General features: G+C 39.4%; 1 protein-coding gene across 6 annotated transcripts in view; it reads left to right on the top strand.

Moving 5' to 3' along the window:
• MAST4 (microtubule associated serine/threonine kinase family member 4) overlaps positions 1-17343 on the top strand; it is a 242603-nt gene that overhangs the window by 167736 nt on the left and 57524 nt on the right. For all 6 annotated transcript variants that reach the window (XM_070743262.1, XM_070743260.1, XM_070743263.1 and 3 more), the window contains 7 exons: positions 3730-3799; positions 5865-5943; positions 8362-8519; positions 10306-10381; positions 10820-11029; positions 14074-14175; positions 15528-15660. In XM_070743262.1, the coding sequence (XP_070599363.1) occupies positions 3730-3799; positions 5865-5943; positions 8362-8519; positions 10306-10381; positions 10820-11029; positions 14074-14175; positions 15528-15660 (828 nt within the window). The remainder of the gene's footprint in view (positions 1-3729; positions 3800-5864; positions 5944-8361; positions 8520-10305; positions 10382-10819; positions 11030-14073; positions 14176-15527; positions 15661-17343) is intronic.

Genomic DNA, 17343 nt, shown 5'->3' with positions numbered 1-17343 from the left:
TTTGAAAACTGTGATCAGCAAAGAGTACATCCAGAGGACCAGAAAAATTTTGAAGAGCAAACTTAATGGTGGCAATACTATCAAGGCTATAAATACCTGGGCCATACCTGTCATTAGATACATATCTGGCATAGTGAACTGGACTCAAGCAGAGCTGGACAACTGGGACAGGAAAACCAGAAAATTAATGACGATCCATCATGCACTACACCCCCGCAGTGACATTGACAGGCTATATTTACCAAGGAAAATAGGTGGCAGAGGACTTTTGCAAGTGAAGCAGACAGTGGAAGAAGAGAAACATACATTAACTGACTATGTGAAGGAGAGCAAAGAGTCAGCATTGATGGAGGTCAACAATAGGAAGCTTCTCAAGGTGAAGCAAAGTAAGGACCAGTACAGAAAAACTGTAACTCAATGTCGTATGGAGAGTTGGCGGAACAAAGCATTGCATGACCAGTTCTTGGAGACGATTGAAGGCAAAGTGGATAAAGAAAAGACCTGGTCATGGCTTACAAGTGGAACACTCAAAAAGGAGACAGAAGGACTAATACTGGCGGCACAAGAACAGGCCATTAGAACAAATGCTGTCAAAGTCAGAATTGAAAAATCAACAGACAATCCAAAGTGCAGACTCTGTAAAGAAACAGATGAAACAATCAATCACATACTCAGCTGCTGCAAAAAGGTTGCACAGACTGACTACAAGCATAGACACGATGCTGTGGCACAGATGATCCACTGGAACTTGTGCCAGAACTACCTCCTACCAGTGGCAAAGAACTGGTGGGATCATAACCCCGAAAAAGTGGTAGAAAATGTACAAGCAAAACTACTATGGGACTTCCGACTTCAGAAAGTATGGCTCATTGACATCGCAATCCCAGGAGACAGCAGAATCGAGGAGAAGCAGCTAGAGAAATTAGTGAAATACGAAGATCTAAAAATCGAGCTGCAACAACTCTGGCATAAGCCAGTGAAAGTGATCCCAGTGGTACTTGGCACGCTGAACGCAGTGACAAAGGATCTCAGCGGACATTTGAAAACCATCAGAATTGACAAAATCTCCATCTGTCAATTTCAAAAGGCCGCTTTACTGGGATCGGCACACGTAATTCACCGCTACATCATGCAGTCCTGGGTGCTTGGGAAGTGCCCGACTGGTGATGAAATACGAAATCCAGCATAGTGATCTTGTTTGCTGTGTTGTATTGACATAATAATAATAATAATAATAATAATAATTATTATTATTATTATTAATTTATTAGATTAGATTAGATTAGATTAGATTTGTATGCCGCCCCTTTCCGTAGACTCGGGGCGGCTCACAACACAATAAAAACAGTTTATAACAAATCTAATAATTTACAATATAAAATATTTAAAAACCCTATTATTAAACAGACATACACACAAGCATACCATACATAAATTGTATAGGCCCGGGGGAGATATCTCAGTTCCCCCATGCCTGACGACAAAGGTGGGTTTTAAGGAGTTTGCGAAAGGTGAGGAGGGTAGGGGCAGTTCTAATTTCTGGGGGGAGCTGGTTCCAGAGAGTCGGGGCTGCCAAAGAGAAGGCTCTTCCCCTGGGGCCCGCCAACCGACATTGTTTAGTTGACAGGACCCGGAGAAGGCCCACTCTGTGGGACCTAATCGGTCGCTGGGATTCGTGCGGCAGAAGGCGGTCTCGGAGATATTCTGGTCCGATGCCATGAAGGGCTTTAAAGGTCATAACCAACACTTTGAATTGTGACCGGAAATTGATCGGCAATCAATGCAGACTGCGGAGTGTTGGTGTGACATGGGCATACCTAGGGAAGCCCATGACTGCTCTCGCAGCTGCATTCTGCACGATTTGAAGTTTCCAAACACTTTTCAAAGGTAGCCCTATGTAGAGAACATTACAGTAGTCGAACCTCGAGGTGATGAGGGCATGAGTGACTGTGAGTAGTGAGTCCCAGTCCAAATAGGGCAGCAACTGGTGCACCAAGCGAACCTGGGCAAACGTCCCCCTCGCCACAGCTGAAAGATGGTTCTCTAATGTGAGCTGTGGATCGAGGAGGACGCCCAAGTTGCGGACCCTCTTTGAGGGGGTCAATAATCCCTCCCCCAGAGTGATGGACGGACAGGTGGGATTGTCCTTGGGAGGCAAAACCCACAGCCACTCCGTCTTATCAGGGTTGAGTTTGAGTCTGTTAATAATAATAATAATAATAATAATAATAATAATAATAATAATAATAATAATGTTCTATCTGATTTTAATAATGTGCTTATAGTAGAAACATTTTTTTAATTTTAAACAATCAATACAATGTAAAACAGAAATATGTACTAACCTAATCAATAAAAATACATGAAGCCCATGTTACTTTCCCTGTTTATTAATAATGTTGTTATGGAAATAAAGCATCACAGGTGGTGTAATTTGTGTTAGGTGTTTAATATTTTTAATAACGCAAATGATATACATTGGTATACATGACCTAGTTTAGGTCACTGCTTTAAAAAGAGAGTTAATATATTACATATTACTGTAATAGGTTGTATTTTAATACTTATTTTGGCCTAAATATATACTTAATATATATTTTGGTATATAGAAAATACATAAACTATCTTTTCTGCTGAAGAAAAAAAAGGGTATTTGAGGAAAATAATGTGGGAATCAATCCATTTTTATGTTTGGCTCCACTGACTTGTTTCTTCAGTCTACCAAGCATATGGTTCCCTGAAGAAATAAGGTCCTAGGGAAAAAAAAAGATTATTCATCACTGTCTGAGCTGCTTTTTCATTTGCATTTATTTAATATCAGTTGAAGTAGAAAAAATATTATGCTTTTGTGGATGAAAAATGAAAGATTTCGCACCAAGTTATTACTATAGGTAATCCTCATTTTATAAGCACAATTGAGCCCAAAATTGATGTTGGTGAGTGAGAAATTTGTTAAGTAAATGTTGCCTCCTTTTACGACTTTTCTTTCCACATTTGTTAAATGAATCTCTGCATTGTTAAATTAGCAACATGGTTGTTAAGTGAATCTGCTTCCCCATTGACTTTGCTTGTCAGGGGGTTGCAAAGGGTGAACACATAATCCCTGGATACTACAATCGCCATAAATGTGAGACACTTGTCAATTTATGCTCAATTGTACATCATTGGGATGGTGTAATAGTTATAAGTGTGAAAAATGATCATAAGTCACTTGTTTCAGTGTCATAGCAATTTTGAATGGTTAATAAATGGACTGTTGTAAGTCAAGGACTAGCTTTATTCACATTCCTTGAGTTCGTACATAAGATATCCTGCCAGGTACTTTAATAATAATAATAATATATTAGATTTGTATGCCGCCCCTCTCCGAAGACTCACAACAACGATAAAAACAATATTATAATGGCACAAATCTAATATTAAAAAACTAAAAACCCTATCATAATTAAAAACCAAACAGCACATACATACCAAACATAAATTATAATAAGCCTGGGGGAAAGATGTCTCAAATCCCCCATGCCTGGCGGTATAGGTGGGTCTTAAGTAGTTTACGGAAGTTTACTTTAAATAGAGCACAACTCAGTTTCATAAACCGATAAGAAGATGAGGCAAGAAGGGGCCTCTAAATGAGAAATAATAATTTGAATTTATTACATATTCTTGTTGAACTCATGATTTATGGAATTTTCTCTTAAAGATATTTTATATTTATCTTGTTCATAACAGGCAGCAGTCCCCAAGACAGCCCTAGAAATTTTTCTCCTAGTGCCTCTGCCCACTTCTCTTTTGCACGAAGGTAAGAAAATATATGCTTACAACATCAGAATTATTATCAGAAAAATATTTTTGATACGTATGTTTAAGGATAAGGCTGATTGTTATGCTGTTTACTGTTAGCTTATTTAATAGTTCCTTGATTGGATGTTGTTTACATCTTAATTTTTGAACTGATGTCAATCTTGATGTTAATCTATGCTTATCTGGGACTTGATTGCTAGTGGAGAGGAGATATGGTTTTTTTGTTCCAACCAAAGACGATCCACAACCACTTCTAGCAACACTAACAGGGCAAACTACTAGAACATAAATTGAGAGCATCCCTTCTAGCACTAATAATGCTATCTAGTTTGTAAGGAAACAACCAAATTCAGAGAGCACCAGGACCCTTCATTTCAACCCTACACTATAAATATTCTCCTTTCTAAATGGGATGCATAATCGTTTACAACAAGCTCTATCACAAATAGTAGCCTACCACTGTCTCTCTCTCTATCTCGCCCATTCCATAAGTAGAAAACCAGTATGTATATAGAATAATACTAATTGGAATAGTAATAAAAATAAATAACATTGAGATTTCATGCTAAAATAATTTATATTCTGGCTCTATAAATATAGTTGAATGACCTCCTTGCCCATTCTAATAGTGTTCTCTATTGAAATATTTAAAAATCAACATCATTTGGGAGCAACTGATGCTTATCTGATGCCAGAACTCGGTTGATACAATCAATTCAATTTGTCCCATCTTTATTATGCGAGAAAAACAAAACTAGATCACCTCCATAGCATTATCAAAAACTTCATTCACAGGATACTGAATAAATTTTATAAATGACCAAGGAAGCCAGGAAGAATTAGAAATTTGCATCACTCACTTATGTATTTTTTTGTACATCAAAAATTGTTAACGTTGGTAGTCAGTTTTTCTTTGTTAGAGAAATTAACTGTAGAAATTAATCCCACTTGCTTAAGTTATTTGAAGACTCTGTGCAACTTACCCATACTTAAAAAATTGTCCTTTTGTGTTTCTTTCTAAATATATTTGGTACAATTACTTTTGCAGTCATGGGCATCGAAATGAAAGGTAAACTATCTCTTACCTGTGCAAGCTGTGCTCACTGTTGCAGCCATGTCTGTGCAAGGCTGAATAGGTCATCACAGTAATCTACAGCTATTCTATTTTCTGCCTGCTTCTTTTGCTTCATAGAGAGAAAGCAAGGAGTGCTTGTGTGGTGTGTGGTGTGTTTCTTTTCTATGTATGTGTATTTAAAGTGTTCAGTCTGATATGATTAGGTACCTATCACTGTGGTAGATAAAATGTTACAATCACATGCGGGACATATTATTATTATTATTATTATTATTATTATTATTATTATTATTATTATTATTATTAATTAGATTTGTATGCTGCCCTTTTCCAAAGACTCGGGGCGGTTAAATATAGCTGTGTGTCTGCATGATGAATTCTGAGCAATGTCGAGCAGATATTTCTTATATGATAGTTGTATCATTCATATTATGCATGTAACTTGCTGTACAGAGTATAGCTTGGTTGAGCTTCCTGATTTATGCATTATTGATATTTGTCTGAGAATAGTATTGCTTGGTAGTAGTGAAATTTAAAGCATAGGCAACAGTTATGTATGTGTTAAATAAATATTTAGGCTGTGACTGGGAATGAAACTAGCTTGGTATTAAAGATCAAAAATATGTTCCATATGATCAATATTTTGCCAAAATTATAATGATACTTGTTTCATTTTGAAAATAAAACAATTATCATTCTTTATTTGCTTTAAATATAGCATGTGTTATATTTAGTACATAGATTATTATGGTTATCCAATTGTTTTATCTACTTTCTTCCTAGTCCATATTTTGAATCGGCTAATCAGAATGATGAAATCTTCCACTTGTTTTGAAACATTTGCACATGCTTTAAAGAAATGCACTGTATAAGGCTTGTTTATGCTGTGTTTTCCTTTTAGTCATATTATTGCATAAACTCTATTTGAATAATTTTGGCATAGTAAAATTGCAGTTGTATTTTGTAACTAAATTCACATGCACTTTAGGACTGATGGACGGCGTTGGTCACTGGCATCTCTCCCTTCTTCTGGATATGGTACAAATACTCCCAGCTCAACAGTTTCAGTAAGTAATTTTATATTGGCTTCTTTCTGTAATATTTCAGATTCAGCTCTCTCAGGAAACGGTCAAGTTTTGGGTAGTATTGACAAGTAAAGAATGAACTCTGTATCATAGTATGTAAATATTTATGTAGGCAGGTATGTATGTAGATAGGTTGGTAGGTCGATATATATATATGGATATAGATATAGATATATATGAATATGAATATATATTGTGAAGTTTAAACCTAAAAACCTGTTGATATGTTTCATTGGAGAGACTGGTTATATCATATTTTTTACTAGGTAGATAGAAACTGAGTGATGATGCTAGAACATCCAATAACTGGGTATGTAAATTTCTATATTAGAATGTCAGAAGTGTGCAGCACATTCCAAGGTCAAACCATTTTTACCCAACATTTTGAATAAGATCAGAATAGCACCAGAACAGCTATATTTCAAGGTCAAAGCAAGGTATTTTGCTTTCCAAACAATTTGAACTTAAAATATTTTGCACATTTTTACCACTTATTACTATATTACTATATTATTATATTTTGTTTAAATTACAAAAGGTAAGATCTGTCTTAGTGATGAGAATTGATTGACATCATCCAAGGGCATGGGGTGAGATATCAGTATGCTAATAATACCCAGTTATACCTCTCCACCCCATGTCCAGTCAGCGAAGCAGTGGAAGTGATGTGCCGGTGCCTGGAGGCTGTTGGGGTCTGGATGGTTGTCAACAAGCTCAAACTCAACCCTGACAAGACAGAGTGGCTGTGGGTTTTGCCTCCCAAGGACAATTCCATCTGTCCGTCCATTACCCTGGGGGGGGAATTATTTCCCCCCTCGGAGAGGGTCAACAACTTGGGCGTCCTCCTCGATCCACAACTAACATTGGAACATCATCTTTCGGCTGTGGCGAGGAGGGCGTTTTTCCAGGTCCGCCTGGTGCACCAGTTGCGGCCCTATTTGGACAGGGAGTCATTGCTCACAGTCACTCATACCCTCATCACCTCGAGGTTCGACTACTGCAACGCTCTCTACATGGGTCTACCTTTGAAAAGTGTTCGAAAACTTCAGATCATGCAGAATGTGGCCACGAGAGTTATCGTGGGGTTATTTAGGTTCGACCACATCTCTCCAACATTCTGTGGCTTGCATTGGCTGCTGATCAGTTTCCGGTCGCAATTCAAAGTGTTGGTAATGACCTTTAAAGCCCTACATGGCATCGGACCAGAATACCTCAGGAACCATCTTCTGCTGCACGAATCCCAGTGGCCGATAAGGTCCCACAGATTTGGCCTTCTCCGGGTCCCATTGACTAAACAATGTCGTCTGGCAGGCCCCAGGGGAAGAGCCTTCTATGTGGCGGCTCCGGCCCTCTGGAATCAACTCCCCCCAGAGATCAGAACTGCCCCCACCCTCCTTGTCTTTCGCAAATTACTTAAGACCCACCTATATCGCCAGGCATGGGGGAATTGAGACATCTCCCCCAGGCTTTTATAGTTTTATGTATGGTATGCGTGTGTTGCATGGTTTTTAAATGATGGGGGTTTTAGATGCTTTTTAATATTAGATTGGTTTATATTGTCACACTGTTTTATTATTGTTGTGAGCCGCCCCGAGTTTTCGGAGAGGGGCAGCATACAAATCTAATAAATTATTATTCTTCTTCTAATTATTATCTATGCAAGACTTAATGTTGCATTAACCATTATATAATCATTTTTCCATTGACAAATTTGAATTACTAGTACTGCCCCTGAAATTAATCCATCTTTTAATAATGTATCATATTCATTGGAAAAAATGCTTGGTTCTTAGGTATCATGGAATACTATTTTAAGTACTCAATGATTAATATTTATTTTTATGATGAACAGTATTAAAAAGAAACAAAAATTATGATTACTTGTATTCTTCCATTCTTAGGTTATTTATTTTTATCAAATTCTGCTATTTTAAAACTTTTAGAAAAATCTTATAATGAAGTGCTTTGGTAAGAGGTTTCCAGAGAGATCGCATTGAAGAGATTGTTCTCCACTGAATACTCATCAATTTGAAACTGACCAAAGTTTATTTCACTAGAATATATATGAGATAGTAAACATGTAATTAAGAGAAAACCTATTTTTCGCTAACAGCTTTTTTCACAGCTAATTTTTAATGTTATATTTTAAACAAAATCATAAATATGAGTAATTTTCAAGAAACAAACATTCAAATTTGTGGATTTAAATTCCAAGTGCTCTGATTTAGCACATGTTTTGGTTGTTATGGAAAATTATGTTAGAAATGCAATATTGTACATTTACAATATGTATATGTAAAAAGAAATTTCTTTATATACTGTAAGCTTGCTGATAATTGAGAAGATCAGATTTTTATCTTGACTAGTGATACAAATTAATATTTCACATATTTATTGCAGTCATCCTGTTCTTCCCAAGAAAAGTTACACCAGTTACCGTATCAGCCAACACCAGACGAACTTCATTTTTTATCTAAACATTTCTGTGCTAGTGAAAGTATTGCTAGTGATAATAGATGCAGGACCACTCAAATGAGACCACGATCCAGAAGCCTCAGGTAGGGTTTTTTCCCGTTCAGAAACATGACATGTATCATGGGTATAGGAACTTGTGAAAAATGATCTAAATACATACACACAGAGAATATTACTATGCTTATACAGTGATCCCTCGATTTCATGGGGGTTGCGTTCCCAGACTGCCCGCGAAAGTCGAATTTCCGCGAAGTAGAGATGCAGAAGTAAAAACACCATTTTTGGCTATGGACAGCCAAAAACTACCCCCACGCACCCTTTTCCAAGGCCGCGCAAGGAGCCGGGCTTGAAGTTGAGGGCGGGGAGCGACGAAAGTGCGGAGGCCGACAAAGATTGTTTTGAATGTCGGCCGCCCCCCCCCCAGCGCCTCCGGCCCCCTCGCCGCTACCCCCACCTGCCCGATCCACCCCTCTCGCCAGCTTTCTTGGGACACGGGTCCTCCTGCAGCAGCACTGGCGGCTACAGCTTCTTATCCTCCTCATTTGGCCGCTCGCCGCTCTGAGCGCTTTCAGAATGCCCGCCCCGCTCCTCTCACAGTCCCTTAGCTGAGAGCGCTTTCGTCCCAGCTATCAGCGAGGGGGCTGCAGGAGAGGCGGGGCAGGCGTTCTCCCAGAGAGAGAGAGAGAGCAAGAGGGGGGAGAGTGGAAGGTAGAGAGAGAGAGAGAAAAATGATAGAAAAAAGGGGAGAAAAAAAGAGAAATGAGAAAATGATTGAAGCAGAGAATGACAAGAAAGAGAGAAAGAGAGAGAGAAATGACTCTTGGTGATTATGTATGATGTCATTGGGTGGAAAAAACCGTGGAGTATTTTTTAATTAATATTTTTTGAAAAACCGTGGTATAGCCGTTTCGCAAAGTTTGAACCCGCGAAAATCGAGGGATCACTGTACTGGTATTTGAGAATAGTTGTTTGACTGCTCCTTTAATCATACTTGGAATAAGAGCCACTTCATTGAGTTGGACGGCTATAGAAATTGAATAAATAAAATAAAACAAACCCATCTTGTAGCATTTTAATATCCGTAATAATATTAGGCAGTAAGTCTCAACGTTGGCAACTTTAAGATGGGTGGATCTTGTCGGCCAAGGAATTCTGGGAGCTGAAGTCCATCCATCTATTTTAAAGGGTCACAAGACACGTCATTTTGAATATTGAGAGGTAACTCATCTTGATTGAAAGTTTTTCTCTTAAAGTGTTACTCTGAACATGACACAAGATATATCAGAAGTCTTATTAAGAATTTTTGTTTTTCTTAGTACAACATTTCTTAGCTATGATCTTTAATATAAAAAACAATATATCAGAGCTGGCTTCAGCATACCTCTGTCCTACTAGTTCCTAAATTAATAATTGTTTATCAATATATAAATATTCCAAACATGGTTATTCATAATATGAGCATTGAATGATTCATGAAATAATTGCTTAATAATAGTTTTGAATGTATTGAAATACTGTTAGAAGATATTCTGTTTTATCTAATGTGTAGACAGTTTGGCACCATTAATATAAAATTAAAACATATTAATAGGTTTTAGAAAACTGCAAAGCATTTAGGAGAAAATATAGGGAAAAGTACATTTTAAAAAAGATAATGCTGTATGCTAATAAAAAACAGAAAAAAATAGACAATCAAACAGAAACCAAGTAAAATAAGATATTGTTGGCAGATTGGAACAGTAAATAGAACCTGGACCCACTATTTGGGCAGATTGTGACTTATAATAAACTGACTGTCAATGAAAAACATGGATGATAAATTTTCAGTTAATTTAGAATGAGATTCAAGGGTTAATTTCTTTCTTGCAGTCCTGGACGTCCTCCTGCCTGTTGTGATCATGAAATTATTATGATGAACCATGTGTACAAAGAAAGGTTTCCTAAGGTAATAAAGAATATAAATTGTACCTAATGTTAATTTCACAAGAAAACCATATGGAAAAACAGTGTTTTTGTGTTTTAGATTAAAATAATCCCAATTAGCTTTGTTATTTTAAGTTCTAGAAAATGTAAAGTAGCAACTTTTGACTTTTATGCTTGTATTCCTTATTTTACATAGCAGAAAAATGTATCTGGTATCAATAAGTCCATGTATAGTGTCCGTATGTACAATTCCTACTATATAGGGTTATATTTTAAATATGATTTTAATTTTTGGGAGTTCCTTTAGAGCTCTGTTATTAATGTCTGATTAAGTTCAAAGTTTTATTTATAATTTAAAATATATTTTTTTTGTTTTTGCATTTGCTTTTCTGCAAATTTTGATTGAGAAGCTTAAGTTCATTAATACCTTGATTAAGTCTATAAAACATATATTATACAGGCTACTGCTCAGATGGAAGAAAGGCTTCAAGAGATTATCACCAACCATTCTCCCGAGAACATCCTTCCCTTGGCAGATGGAGTGCTCAGCTTCACCCACCATCAGATCATTGAACTGGGCCGTGATTGCCTGGATAAATCTCATCAGGGTCTTATTACCTCCCGATATTTCTTTGAATTACAGCACAAATTGGATAAGCTCTTACAAGAGGTATAATCAATCGAGGTCTAATAAATTGCTAAGCAAGGTTTATTTATTTATTTTGTGCCTTCAAGTCACTGCTTACTTCTGATGACAGTCTGGACTAGCTCTGCTTTTTTTTGTAGGCAAGGGTTTTTTTCCCCAGAAGTAAACAGAAAAAGTTTGGGCAGTAGATAATTGATTCCATCACAGTTTTTCAAGATCTTTCTTTGGCATGGAATCATTGTAAATTACTCTGCTATTTAATACCCTTTAGATGTATGAAGGTTTCATAATTTTGGAAGTATTTTGCATGTCAGTGTATTTGACAGATCGGAATAATTGTTTCTGTGTTTTATAGACAAATGAGTCTATGTTACCCATTTCAGTACAATGTACAGTGAACCCTCGAGTTTCGCGTCCTCAAGGATCGCGAAAGGGCTATTTCGCTAGTTTTCAACCCGGAAGTAAACTCCACCATCTGCGCATGCGTGCCCTTCCACGCATGCGTAGATGGTGGAGTTTCCCCGCCGGGCAGAGGCTTCCCTGGGTCTTCCCCCTCTTGCCCCGATAAGACCCCAGCGGCGGTGGGCTGGAGCGCGAGCTTGGGGCACCTTAGCTCCGCTTCCCAGCTGGGAAGCGGAGCCGGCAACAGCGTGGGCGGGCGGGCGGCGCGCGCGAGCTTGGGGCAGCCTAGCTCCGCTTCCCAGCTGGGAAGCAGAGCCGGCAACAGCGTGGGCGGGCGGCGCGCGCGAGCTTGGGGCAGCCTAGCTCCGCTTCCCAGCTGGGAAGCGGAGCCGGCAACAGCGTGGGCGGGCGGGCGGCGCGCGCGAGCTTGGGGCAACCTAGCTCCGCTTCCCAGCTGAGCGGATCTGGGGTTTCCCCAAGCGCGCGCGCGTTGCTGGGGCCGCTCCCCAGCTGGGGAGCGGAGCCAGGGTTTCTCCAAGCGCGCGCGCGTTGCTGGGGCCACTCCCCAGCTGGGAAGCGGCCCCAGCAACGCGCGCGCGCGCGCTTGGGGAAACCCCAGATCCGCTCCCCAGCTGGGGAGCGGCCCCAGCAACGCGCGCGCGCTTGGGGAAACCCCAGATCCGCTCCCCAGCTGGGGAGCGGCCCCAGCAACGCGCACGCGCTTGGAGAACCCCCGGCTTCGCTCCCCAGCTGGGGAGCGGCCCCAGCAACGCGCGCGCTTGGAGAACCCCCGGCTTCGCTCCCCAGCTGGGGAGCGGCCCCAGCAACGCGTGCGTGCTTGGAGAACCCCCGGCTTCGCTCCCCAGCTGGGGAGCGGCCCCAGCAACGCACGCGCGCTTGGGGAAACCCCAGATCCGCTCCCCAGCTGGGAAGCGGCCCCAGCAATGCGCGCGCACTTGGGGACACCCCGGCTCCGCTCCCCAGGAAACCCCAGGCGCGAGCAACGGGGTGGGCGGGCGAAGGGCGGGCGGCGGTGGAAGTAAAAACACCATCTGCACATGCGCAGATGGTGTTTTTACTTCCGCACCGCTACTTCGCGAAAAATCGATCATCGCTTGGGGTCCTGGAACGGAACCCTCGCGATGATCGAGGGTTCACTGTAAACAACTATTTGCAAAAAAAATATGGTTTTATGTGATAAATCAGTAAGGAGAAGCAGATATTTAAATAACGCTTTAGTTTTTACCTAATTCTTTAATTCAATGGAATGATTTTGATATTCTTAATTTATGGATAGGTTTACCATTGATTCCCAAGCACGTTTATAAACAGTATCTTTAGAATCAAATGGCACTTTTATGGTTTTCATTTATGTATCCTCTATTTTCTGTCTGATTTACTGTGCTTCTCAACCATGTAGCCTTGCAGGAAAGCCTGCTGTTTTTGGAACTAGACTGTGGGAATAGAGTTTAGTATTTTGGTGATGCATTTCAGTCGGTCCCCAGCTGTGACATTCAGTAGATGGCTGTGTCCCCTGCTGCTTGGCACATTGTGATTGCAATGCATGGCCTAGGGAAGTCACAAGGCATCTGAACAGTTTTGTTTAGCTGACATTTCAGGAGTTTTCAGGTCAAGGTTAACTGAGTTTTATTGCTGGCATTTTTTTCCACAAAAGCTTTGTTTATGGTTTCACCTAGTGTTTCGTGTCAGCCTTTTGATACCAATATTGGATATGTAGCATTTAGTAGACTGATATCTGATATTTTGACAAAATGATTGATCCATTTCTTCTATTATTATAATTAACTAATGCTTGGAAAAGCTGAATTAAAAACTAATTAAATCTATTCAAAATCTGTTATTACTTTCATCTTAATTATAAATATGTGCAAACTTTTTATGCATAAACTATACAAGTGTTTTAAAATCAGATGTCTAGGAGTGACTTGTAGACTGTTTAATTCAATTCCACATACAAATAATTTTCCACCATTGTAGACTGTAAGTAGTGTATGGGATTTGAACTTTACCCTACAACTGCTTTGAAGTGAAGCAAAAAAGGTGTCTTCTTGAGATATGAACAAAGGATGTAGGAATATTTCACCTAGGGGGAAAAATATGGTTGGGATTGGGGTGGGTTTTTGTTTTTTCATTTGCAGTATTAGACTTCTGGAAGTCTACTTGCAACTCAGTTTTGGATATAAGTCAGTCCAGAATATATAATGTATTTTCCCATTTATCTCACTTAGATCATTCATTTATTGTTACTTCTCTAAATTTAAAGGTGTTTTGGGGGCCACATCCAAATTTTCTTTTACATTGTGGTAAAACTGCCCTAATTGATTAAATCAGTAGGGCTCCTTCCACATGATGTCTGTTTCCATAACTTCTTCTCTAGCTTTCATTGTTAATTTGGGCTATGATGTTTGTCTCTTTAGTTAGTTATTTCCTATAGAAGTCAAACAAATTATAAATGGTAAACATCAGTTAATAATTTATGCTAAACAGTAATTGCTTACTTATAAATATATTGGTTTTCTTTATTGTTCAGATTGTTGAAATGATTATGTGAAATAGTAAAGTTTATTTAATTCATTATATTTAGTCTATCATATTACTTTTTCCTTGTGTCCATGTTTAATATCAAGATTATACTTATTTAACAGGCCCAAGAACGATCAGAAAGTGGAGAACTGGCATTTATTAAGCAGCTTGTCCGAAAAATACTTATTGTCATTGCACGCCCTGCTCGTTTACTTGAATGTTTGGTAAGATTATATTTACTTTAGATAACTTTGATAGCTAGTCAAGTATAGCATATAAATCATAAACATACATGTTCATATATTGATTAAACTTAAATAGCATTAAATATATAGCTGTCCAATAAAGTGAGCAACTTCATGTATTAATAATGATGAGAGGACTATTCTTGGATCTGGCTAAACATAGGGCACTTTTATCACTTCTGATTTAATAGATATCTAATAATTGTTCAAAAAAAATGGATCTGCAGGCTCTTTAGGGTCTGACAAATGTCTGGTAGTATCAGTGAGGAGGTTATGAATCTCTCAATGTCCTCATACATTCCTTAAAAACATGACAGTACCTTTAAAAACATTTGGGCCTTTGGTTAAGAACCAGATCATGTCAGAAGCAGATCATGTCTGGCTAATATTGGAGACAAATCATATTACTTATATCCTGTAATGCATCAGGAATATAACTGTGTACATGCTTATGATAGCATTGAAGTCTGTTACACATACCATTTCTACTAAGAAATATGTTTAAAATTTGGCAAAGAAAAAATGCACAATAATTTTAGAGAATGAATACAACATTGAAATTACATATCTATTTAAAAACTACACCAATTGGATTGAATAACTCTAAGGAACAAAGAAATTTAATCATCAGGTAATGTGGCGAATGTTAAAATAACACTTAATCAAATTTCATATAATTCACTGTTATATTTTAGACTTTAGGGTTTACAGGTAATTCTGTATGAGTACATAGCCTTGTAACAGATGCTTTACGGTCCATAAACAATTCATTACCAAACTAAGTGACATCATCCATGCACATCTGTAAGAAAACAGCCATATCAGAGAGCAACAAGGACCCCACAGCAACAAGGACCCCACAGGCTGCATAAATGCAGTATGCACAGGATAGATTCCCTTAGTAAGTTGCTTTTTCATATTATGGAATATGGTAGTCCTCCATATTCCTTTGAGATATTCCAGTCTTCCTTTCAGTTTTATCCAGTAGACCTTTGATGTTCCCGTGCATGGGTCCTGTGTATCCAAATTTTTAGAAGTTACTTTTTAAATAAATTGAAGACTTTTTTGTGAGTAGAAAAGTTTAATTCCAATTTTTCCTCCTCACTCTCCATTGCAAAACAAACATGCATACGTATAGCAATTATAGTGTTTATAGCATGTGGAATTGCTACACATAAAGTTGTTTTTATAAAGAATTGTAATATATTTATAATATAATTATAATAGCAAACATAAAACAGAAATGGTTCTTTGCCTGCAGGAAGAAGTACGTTAACGTCTACTGGGGAAGGGTGAAATATCCAATTCATGTTTTCTTCCTTTTCCATTAGGAATTTGATCCTGAAGAATTTTACTATCTTTTGGAAGCTGCAGAAGGTCATGCAAAAGAGGGGCAAGGCATTAAAACTGACATCCCTAGATATATCATAAGTCAACTGGGTTTGAATAAGGATCCTTTGGAAGGTATGATAATTTAATAATGTAATAATCACAATGGGTTTTTTAAACATTTTTTGGTGTTACCATTTTTATTTTATTTTTATTGTATGGCTTTCACGACAACCATGGACCTGACCCAAGTAGTTCAGATCTGACTCATTGGGTGTGTGTGTGTGTGCACAACACACTTGACCTGATGTTCCTCTGGGGGCAGTGGAGAGTTTATCTGGAATTAAGGGGTATAGATTCTTTTCCCGTGTCATGGTCAGCTCATTTCCTGCTGAGGTTAGACTTTAGGACGCTACTCCCCCACCGCAGGGAAACGGAGCTGATTAAAGCTCCAGAAGGATCTTGGGGTGGGACTGGACTCCTTAGTCCACAATCCGACTGAGTCCCTGGTGGCTGCCTGGAATAGGGCAGCATCAGGGGCATTAGACCAGATTGTGTCTTTGTGATTTCTCCACGGCAATGAATCAAGGAAAGGTCCCTGGTTTACAAAGAAGCTCTGGGAGATGAAGCTCCAACAGAGACGACTAGAGTGATGCTGGAGGACCAGTAACGCAAAGTCTGACCAAACTCTTTTAAGAGTCTTTATTAGGACTTATTTAGTGGCGATACAGGCAGCAAAATGTTCACATTTTTCTGCACTTACTGTATCTGCTGATTCATGCCCAGCTGCCCTACCTATGGTGACTCGTTCCCTCCTTAATGTACAGGGAATGGAGGAGCCCCTGCAGGGTAGAACTGAGGAGTTTGCACAGTTTCTGTCAGATCAAGTTGCTCAGATTCGGATGGACCTGGACTTTGATTGGGCAGTTCCGACCCAGATGACAGGGACAGGTCACAGTCCTATTATGTGGGATGAATTTGAGCCTCTGACTCCTGAAGAAGTAGACAAGGCTGTGGGAGCGATGAGTTCCTCCACTTGTTTGTTGGACTCGCGCACATGCTGGCTGGTTTTGGCCAACAGGGAGATGACACAGGGCTGGCTTCAGGCTTTAATTAACACATTCTTGAGTGAGAGGTCCTTCCCGCAACCATTAAAGGAGGCAGTGGTGAGACCCCTCTTCAAGAAGCTTTCCCTGGATCCAGCAGAATTAAAGAACTTTCATCCAGTCTCCTTCCCTTTGTGGGAAAGGTTGTAGAAAAAGTGGTGGGACTTCAACTCCTACAGTCATTGGATGAAATGGATTGTCTGGAACCTTGTCAATCTGGCTTCAGACCTGACTAGCATGAAAACTCCTTTGGTCATGCTGATGGATGATCTCTGGCGAGCCCGAGATAGGGGTCATTCCTAGAACGAGTATCCTTCTGGGACAACTAAGGGAACTGGGAGGCACCGGGCTGTGGTGGTTTTCTTCCTATCTCTCTGGTCATTCACAGTCAGTATTGGCAGGAGAACAGGGGTTCACCCCTAGATTCCTTGTTTGCAGAGTGCCTCAGAGCTTGGTCCTCTCTCCCCTCTTATTTAATATCTACATGAAACCCCTGGATGAGGTCATCCAATGATTTGGGGTGAAGTATCAGCAACATACTGATGACACCCAGTTGTATATCTCCACCCCATGTCAATTCAGTGAAGCAATAGACCAGATGTGCTGGTGCCTGGAGCCTGTGAGGGTCTGGATGGGAGTTAACAGGCTCAGACTTAACCAAGACAAGACCGAGTGGCTGTGGATACTGCCTCCTAAAGACTGTCCATACCTG

Source organism: Erythrolamprus reginae, chromosome 2, assembly GCF_031021105.1.
Source record: "Erythrolamprus reginae isolate rEryReg1 chromosome 2, rEryReg1.hap1, whole genome shotgun sequence".
NCBI classification, from domain to species: Eukaryota; Metazoa; Chordata; class Lepidosauria; order Squamata; family Dipsadidae; genus Erythrolamprus; species Erythrolamprus reginae.
The sequence above is the reverse complement of the archived record's forward strand: the minus strand, read 5'-3'. Positions and strand labels throughout refer to the sequence as shown.